Below are 9,363 nucleotides of genomic sequence, written 5' to 3'. Positions count from 1 at the left end.
AATTTTTAAGAAAATTTGACACCATTATATTCGTCGCACCTTGAATTATTTTTAGAAATTTTTTGGGAATTTTTCATTTTTTGAATTCAAATTTGAATTTTGAATTTGGGCCGGTTTGATACTGGCCCAAACCGAAACCGGTCCGGTTTGACCGGTAACCGGTCAAACCGGACCGGTTGCCACCGGTTTGGTTAACCCTGCCTGGACTTAGCCCACCACTCCTTAAGCAAACGCCATCTTTTCCGCAACACAGATCATGTACAAGCAACCGACCATACACTGTCAGAGCCACGCCCGGAAGAACATTTCCAAGAGAACCGTCATGCGGACTCACATGAGATGAGGTGATCACACTAAAGAACAGCTGTTTGGAGCCGCATGTCTAGGCTGCGCCGCGCAGCAGCTCCTGCACCGCCTCACCAAGGCTGGGCTCGCTCCTGATGCTCTCGATCCACCTTGCGCTGATCCGCACCCTCTCGAGGCTCTGCTTCAGCGCTCTCTGGAACGACGGCTTCATGCGGCAGGCAAAGAACTCGGACACCTCAGCAGCTTTCTCTTCAGATGTGAACTGGCCATGCACAGAAGGCATGTTAACAAAATGGGTAATAACGTTACTAACTGGACGATACAGTGGGAAGAATAGCAAAGATAAATGCTATCCACTCTATACCGGTGAAACAATGGAGTTGATGAAGTCAGATATGAGTGAGCTCGAATTCCACGTCTTCAACACATGATCCCAGTTTGTCTGTAATTGGGCACACACCAGCATGTTTTCCATTATAGTGGATAAAAATAATAAGACTTTGGGAATAAAAAACTTCTATGGTGCCATCTAGTGCAACCAGTATTGCATCGCCAAATGCCAGATGAACAAAACTGAATAATTTCAGTTAAATGGAGTTTCATTTTATAGCAGACACTAATGCAGTGGATTTCTAATGCGTCTCTTTAATTCATTAATCCATGATCGGCACTGAACTTTGATACATGCATCACACAATCTATGATTTTTTTTTTACAGAAGGGAAAATCGGCCAACACAATCTATGATCTTTTTTAGAAAAGGGGAAACCGGCCTACAAAATCTATGATATGCCACAACAATTTCTCAAGAGAGTGGATGCAAACCTTTAAATGTATCAGAAATATGTGCGACCTTATCATATATTATCACAAAATGTTGTTTAGAAGTTCTACAACTGTAACATACCTTCAGCCAGGTCCATGCAACATCACGTCCTTCTAAGCTAATGCCACCAAGGATATAGTATGAATCTTGATTCCGTACCTAATAAGAAAGCAACAGATTAGATTTGGGTTATATAGATAAAGTTGTGCCACTCCAGTGTATTTACGAAAAAAAAATCAGCTGTGCATACCATGTCCTTTTTTAAAAAAAAAAACAACTGAACCAACGGTTCAACTATAACAAAACTGGAAGTCAAAGAAAATATCTGGAACAAGTGCTGGCCTGATGAAAAGACTGTTTTAGCAACAAAAAAAAAAGTTGCTACAACTGGGTTCATTAACCAGGCGCTAATAACATACTACAGCGCATGGGAAAACAAAGCATTACTTCGGCCTGGTTCAATTAATCAACTGGTTCTGTAAAAAAAGCTACTTCGACCAGTAACTATCTCAAATCATTTTGCAAGATATTGTTATGGTAATTAGAAATGGTTTAGAGGTCAACCTCATCAGTAAACATAAAGTTCAATGCCTCCAAAACAATATCCTTATCTGGTGATGAAGACAGGGAGCCTGGAAAAACAGAGACAACATTTTCAGGATAGCCCATACCATAAATGAAAATCTATGTAGCTGTACAAACTAGAAAGTCAAAGAAATGTATGCAAACCTAAGACACGTGATTTCTCCTGTGGTTCAGCTGTTTCTCTGTAGATTTTGAGGAGAGCATCATAACCGGATCTGTTTGACATACTAACAGTCCGCATCACAGCAAGGTATGCAGCCTGAAAAACGTAAAATATTAGACATCAAAGGATTCTGCAAAGCTATGTAAAGAAAAACAGTAAAGCGGAGCCTATGACCTTTCTAGTATCTGGTGGAAGAAGGGAAGTTTTACGGTCTTCAAAGAAGATATGGAAACGCCGAACACCTTCATTTATAGTTTCATTGTGTCCGAGTCTGACCAGGCCAATCAAGAGCAGTGATCTAAGCATGACATCAAGATGGCTCTCACCATCCTTGCGGTCCCAGCCTAATTTTCTGAAATGTTAGGTATATGAAGCCTTTTAATACTGTCACAACAAGGGAACAGAAATAATGTTTATATTAACAGAAATTAACACAACGCTAGAACTGTGTTCACATCCACAATGATAAACATGAGTAGGACACTCTTAAATAAAGATGGTTGAAACAAGTAAAATATGAAGTTGTTGGCATACATGGCAGCTGGCAGAAGAAGGTTGATCAAAAGCTTTTTGATATCATTGTTCAAGTCAGGAGTAGCGTCAACTGATATTTTCGAAATGCTTAAGCATACCTGGAAACAAGGACAATGCATGTATCTAACTTGATTGGAGATACAAGGTTTAAGAATAATCCACTGGAGGTGCAAGATTTACTTACAGAGGTTACATGTGAAAGTACAGTGTAATCAGACTCATCATGATAAGCATTCAGCAGTCGCAGCAATGATGTCAGTGTTTGCTTGCGAGCAACAGAAAGGGCATATGAATCTTCCACAATACCTGCAAGAATAATGTACCACCTTGTCGGGAAAAAAGTAACCTTGAAAAAGTACATAACTTTTTCTCAACTGAAAAGGTACATAATTTTTTCTTATCTTTACCAATCTTATCCATTAATGAGAGTTTCTTGGCTTTGATTGCATTAACAAGTCCAGCTGCAAGTTCATCATCGTACTTCACTCTGTAGAATCCAGTTTGATCGATGTTCAATTTGATCCAAATGTTTTTGTCTCCATCAGAACTTTGAGAGGCAGTGAATTCTTTAATATGCATCTTATCAGTTTTTTCTTTCAATAAGAACTTTTTCTGTGCATCATACGAGCCACAGCAAGATGTTATAGGAACAATCCACATGCCAGTACCAGAGGATCCATCAGACAGAAACTGTGCCTGTCAGGGAAAAAATAATAATTTAGCAACAACCTTCCAGTATAATGTAAGCAGATGTGTTTCGCTAGCTGATGTCATAAAGATTGGCTTCCTTCTGAGACATTACATCACAGCCAAGATGCTAAGATAACAAAAATGTTGCAAGGTCAAATGACTGAAAATACTGATGTACCTTAATGGCTTCACGGTGTTCTCTACATACTTCCGATTGAAAAATAAGGGAAAGGGAAGCAAACACTTAGATTAGCTACACCATACAAAATCTCAGCCTAGCTCGGTTGAACTGTAGATGTACACCCAGACATCGAGATCGAGAATAAGGCGAACTTGGGTGCTTATTTATTCTAATTATAAAAACTGCCTAGCTCCTCCTAGGTAGATTCAGTTTTTGTTTAATCATAATACAGTTGTTTGAAGCCAATATTGTTCTGAATTTCAGCTTAGGGTAGCTTGAATGCTCTCTCCTTAAGAAACTATTTGATGGCCCAAAAATTACTACCAAGAAAACAGCGGTCCCAGAAACAAAAGGACACCAACAACTAAGGCACAGTAAACAAAATAGAAAAAGAAACTATGATGCTGTACCCAAACAATTAATGAGCTCTCTATGTATATTTACTGAAGACACATGTGAAAGTGAAAGTTCTGTCAACAAACCTGTTCAAGTTCCAAATATTGTCCATTAAGTTTTGCATAAATAACAGGATATCCTTGTTGCTTAGTCCATGTAGTCATCAAATCTTTAACGGGCTCCCCAGATTCCTCCTCAAGAACAGCCCATAAGTCTTCAGTCTTAGCATTTGAGTAGGCATACTTCTTTATATATGAAGCCAAAGCTTTCTGAAACAGTAACATTTGCAAAAAAAGTTGGTACCAGTACCAGCAGAATAAAAGTAGAAACACAGATTTGTTAAGATGCACAACACAGAATAGATAGTGACAAGTAGCCTTGTCCCTTGTAGCTAAGAGGTTAATTAAATAAAAGGAAATATATAACAAAGGATAAGATCCAATGTTGAAACTAGCAAAGATACAAGAATAGGATAGAACTAAAGCAGCTATTGGCCAGCAGGTGCACCAGGACGAATTTTAACATGTTCATCATTAGCATCAGAGTAAATAATTATGATTCCCTTTAGAAATTTCGTTTTCAGATTTGTTAGGATACTAGTTACGATGCACAACGCAGAATAGATGGTGATAAGTAGCCTTTTAATTAACAGGTTAAGAAATAAAAGGAAATATATGGCAAAGGATAAGATCCAATGTTGGAACTAGGAAAGATGCAAGACTAGGATAGAACTCATAGAAGAAAGAAAGAGCATCAAACCTGAAAACGCTCTGCACCAAGGTAACTCTGTAGCATACGAATAACAGAAGCTCCCTTGTCATAGCTTATGGAATCAAAAATTGCATCAATTTCACTAGCATGGTTTATTTCAACCTGAACAAACAAGAAAACAATTGGTTTAAGTAAATAAAAGTCACCAACAACTCAGGCAAATGACATGCTAATGCTGTGAAGTCAGAAACAATAAGGAATGATTGACAATATATAGGAACATTGCTCAATGCCTCTAAAATAACAATTTAATAAGCATCTCACATCGGAGGTGGCAGCTCTTCCAGGACTGAGGGGAACCAAATCCAGCAGGCAGAAACAAATCCAAAATGGTAAATGAGACAGAAGGTGGTTCGGGAAGAAGATAGCACAGGAATATTGTGGTGGTACTGCCAGAGATGGCAATAGCACCTCTAAAGAAGACAGTAGTAGTGGAGAGATGAGAAAAACATCTGGGGTTTAGTCTCAGATGTTACCTAGATCTGGATATACTAGTCCATTGCTATTAGGAATGTGCACAAGAGTCATGCCTGTTGGGCCAACCCTAGTTGGCTAGTTCTACATATGCTATACAGGCATACAGCCCAAGTTACACATGTGTATACTGCATTTAAAATGGATCGGTCCAACAAAAAATATTCTAAACGCCAGAACTTTATTGAACCTTAACAATATTATTAAAGGGCAGCAATGATTCTCGCTGGATATATCCACATAAGTGCTTCTGATCAATCTACTATGTAACATGAAATGTATCTTGTCTGTATTTCCATATCTCCAGCACAAATATCATGAAGCAACTGTTGTAGAACTAGCAAAATATTCTTACACAAAATAATAGTAAATGGAACGCGATCGTTTTCATCAACTGGAACTGGGCCTATAAAGAAGAATACCTCGATAGGATGAGATTCGGCAAGTGCATCCAGTCTAAGGCCAGAGGTCGTCTCATCAAGGAATTGTGTCCAGTTATTCCACTCAGGAAACAAAGAATCTACTGCTAAATAGCTTACCTGTTGAAACATAACACATACTAATGAGAAATTTAAAGTCACAAAGTAATGGGATGTATTATTTTAATTGCTCAAGAATGGTGCAGAATTTATTACCCAGGAAGCAAAACCCTCATTTAGCCACAAGTGAGTCCACCATTCCATGGTCACAAGATTGCCGAACCATTGGTGAGCCAACTCATGTGCAACAGTTATTGCTACCTAAATAAAGAAAATATTAAGGGCACAAAAAAAGATACTATGTGCAACAGCCAATAAAATAAATGAATTGGATCCGAATGTATCCCCAACCTGTTGTTTGTTGGATGCTGATGATTGTAGCTCATCATACAGCAAAGCTGTTTCACGGTAGGTGACTAGCCCATAGTTCTCCATGGCCCCAGCAGCAAAATCCGGAATAGCAATCATATCCAACTTAGGTAGCGGATAAGGAGTGGCAAAATAACTGGGAAGAAAATTGCCATTAGTGATTCTGATCCCAGTACCCATCCATTTATAATTATTATTACAGAAAAATACTTCTGCCCATTTGTTCGCATACTTAGAAATATAAATTTGAAGCTTACTCTTTATATAGATCCAGTGACTTCACACCAACATCTAGGGCAAACGTTCCTTGATTAGTCTTGCCAACTTGAGTATACACGCGAACTTTGGTCCCTAAATTAAATAACAAGTAGGGAAAGAACAACATTAAGATAGCAATTTGAAAGAAATTTTCAAAAAAAAAAGATTATGAAAACTAATCTTCTACCCTCTGATGTTGAGCTCTCTATGTAATCAAATAAGCCAACAACTATAGCCACAAGATAAGTTGACATAAGTGGAGATTCCTCATAATAAACAGTCTTTATAGGTCCACTGACTGTCTCCTTAACCACTGGCATGTTGGACAATGCGATCAGGTCAGATGGAACTTCCAGTGTTAGCTTGAACTTAGCCTGAAAAACACGTATGCAAAAACAATTAATAAGTAATTTTACATAGCAAATCATATATTTTAAAAACTCTAAGAAGAAGTAGCATTACAGGGTGTTTTGACCTGTATGAAGGCTCAACTGAATTCACTTGCTTATTGTCACGTTTGGGAATATATCAAAACATTTTTCATGAAATATAAATAGCATGTTAATCACCTTAAATGCAGGCTCATCCCAACATGGAAAGCACCGCCGCGCATCAGCAGCTTCAAACTGTGTAACTGCCATGTTCCTTGACTCCCCATTGCACACATATTTGCTAAAAAATGCAACCAGAAAGAAATAAAAGGAGGGGCCAGTTTATACAGAAGAATAGTAAGATCATGTGCATTTGGCATTACAGTATCCTCAATGCACCGGATATATAAATAATTATATGGGTAGTCTAGTGAACACATTTACAGCAAAGTGGTCGAGCACCCAGGGGAGGTGCCATCAGCCCCGGTTCGAACCTAGGTTACTACATGTTGCGTGTCCACCTCACTGAGTAAAATGATGACAGTGAAGGCAGCTTCAGCTTGCTTCCTGGCTGCCCCAGACCACTCCAGCATGCATTCTGGCTGCTCCAGGCCACTCTAGTGTCCGTGAGGCCCTCTTTAAGAGCTTTGTCAGGGGCGAAATCTCTCCCCCTGATCAAGTTTTTTTTATACAATGCTTCTTAAAAGGTTAAAAGAAGCCATGGATAAAGGTTCTGTAGATAATTGTGTTCTCTCTACTAACGTAACAATAATAAATCTTGGTGGCACGATTAACACATACAAATTAACTGCATCCTATTTCGGCTACTTATATTTACTCATTAGATATATCAGAGAAATTTGCACTGTTGACATGCGAAAGAAACAGCTTCGCAGTTTCACTCTAAACGTTGGCTTCGATAAAATGACTCTACAAACGTGAGGTCGCTTGACTCTCATGACATTTGTACCTTTCTAATATATTTGTCGTTCTTTTTCATCAATTTGGCAAACGTTTTTGAGAGTCATTTTATCGAAGCTAACATTTGGAGTGTCAAAACTGCGAAGCCGTTTCTTTCGCGTGTCAACAGCGCAAATTTCTCCATATATCAGCAATATCATAATCACTCAGTCAGCCATGCTATGGAAAGAGACAAATTAATTTAGGAAAGTTATGTAGTCGGTTAGTATTAGGTAAGGTCAGAGAGTCCTATACCATTTATTTCCTAGTGTCCAAGTTAGCAAGATAACACCACTTATATAAAGGTAGCGTAGTCCATGTTAGAATTAAATCAAGCAAGAACTCAGGATAGCCAATTTTGCCCAGATGTATAGATCAGAGACTCTGTGGGAGAAGCATGATGATTAGAGGGTGATTTGCCCTTGGCATGGATCAGAGCATCTTGTTTACAGGAAAAGCTGGGATTAGACAGCAATCTGCCCTATCTTACCCCCTGTTTGAGGAGTGCAAGGAGGTACCCCACAGATAGAGAGCGTGACAATAGATACACGCTGGAAAGAAGTGCTGGAGATCCAGTAGACTGTGGATCCGGGTCAACAATAGTTGCAGCAATTATCGACAGTGGAATGTAACCAGAGAGGAGGGCAACAAGTATCCCTGGCTGCGTACCCCAGCCAGCAAGCTAGGCGGAGCATAGGTCCTAGAGCGCTGGTGACTACCAGATGGTACAGGTGATGTAATGGGCAGGGGGGTTATCATGATCAGCATCCTGGCTAAATCCTGGTGACCATTTTGTGGATAATAAAGACCATTTTCAGGTAAACAAATAACAGGTGGTACTCCGTAGTCAGTAGAATCATGATCGAATTGCCACATCGTGATGGTGATACAACAGATTCCAAGATACAGGTCTCCGCTCTGTAACTACCATCCACACAATACGTGTAGCAACAAGAACCCGTCCAAATGCCTTTGCTCTGTACACAATTGGCGTGCTGGTGAAGAACCTGTATTGATTGGCTCAGACGCGCATTTTTTCGCAGCTAAAACTAACAACCTACATTGCCAACTACCAATAATTGGGGTCCATCTCGACCTCGCATGCATAAGGAGCTAGTAAAAAGCAGCGTACCTCCTGTAGAATCCCCTCATCTGATCGTTGAGAGTCCCAGTGAAGTCCATGGCGAGCACGCCCTCGCCGATGGTCAGCTCCCGGTCGAATCCGATGACCAGGATCTCATCCTCCTCGAACTGCGTCACATCTGTCGGCACCAAGTCCTGCAACAGCCCAAGCTGTCCCCAATTATCGCAGCAAGACGAGACCCGATCGATCGGCGTAGTGCATAAGCTGACGAGATGGGAACCCGGAGCTCGGTCGGGCCTATACTTGCCTGGAATCGGATGGATGCGCGGTCGACGTCGAGCTCGGCGGCGTTGAGGACGAGGAAGCGGGTGGGTGCGGACACCGCGACGGCGACGGCCGCGGCGCCGGAGAAGGTGCAGGCGGCGAGGTCGGGGCGGAGGCGGAGGTCGTAGCGGAGCGGGGCGGCGAAGCGCGGGAGGCGCGCCTGGCCCCGGAACTGCGCGGGCGAGTCCGCCATTCCCAGCGCGGCGAGGGTTCGTCGAGGGGGTTTTGTCGGCGGCGGCGGGGCGAACGAGGGATGAGCGGGGCAGTGTGGTGGGGTGGGGACCACGGTGTCAGTTTTGTCGAGCAGATGCGAGTTGGGTTTGCTTCCGGGCCAGGCTTAGAATTTTATGGACTTTTTTTCTTTTTTATATTTAAAAAAAATTAAAATTTCAAAAACATATGTCCGTTTTCAAAAATTTCAAAAATATACCCCGGTCGCCCTCCCATAGGGCGACAGACCCAATGTGTAATTTTTTTTTTTCAAATTTGCAATGAAGTCCCTGGAGAAAAAAAAAACAAGCCCTGTCGCCCGGCCCACGGGCGACCGCCGCTGGGCCCGGCCCACAGTCGCGGCAGGGGGCCTGTCGCCCCC

The 9,363-nt window shown here is 41.3% G+C and overlaps 1 protein-coding gene across 1 annotated transcript; it reads right to left on the bottom strand.

Annotated features, from left to right (window-relative positions):
* Positions 1-222: 222 nt before the first annotated feature.
* Positions 223-9,045, bottom strand: LOC120678752 (aminopeptidase M1-B-like). Its single transcript, XM_039960067.1, has 19 exons — positions 8,755-9,045; positions 8,496-8,641; positions 6,602-6,704; positions 6,220-6,406; positions 6,032-6,125; positions 5,757-5,910; positions 5,562-5,666; positions 5,349-5,465; positions 4,441-4,554; positions 3,768-3,950; positions 2,822-3,110; positions 2,599-2,720; positions 2,415-2,512; positions 2,055-2,232; positions 1,862-1,976; positions 1,697-1,764; positions 1,214-1,291; positions 671-748; positions 223-568 (listed from the first exon to the last, which is right to left on the bottom strand). The coding sequence occupies exons 1-19, from the start codon at positions 8,962-8,964 to the stop codon at positions 383-385; spliced, it is 2,625 nt and encodes an 874-aa protein (XP_039816001.1). The 5' UTR covers positions 8,965-9,045; the 3' UTR covers positions 223-382.
* Between the last annotated feature and the right edge of the window lie 318 nt (positions 9,046-9,363).

This window comes from Panicum virgatum, chromosome 6N (genome assembly GCF_016808335.1).
Source record: "Panicum virgatum strain AP13 chromosome 6N, P.virgatum_v5, whole genome shotgun sequence".
Lineage (NCBI taxonomy): Eukaryota > Viridiplantae > Streptophyta > Magnoliopsida > Poales > Poaceae > Panicum > Panicum virgatum.
Note: the sequence above shows the minus strand (reverse complement) of the source record. Positions and strands in the feature narration are given on the sequence as shown.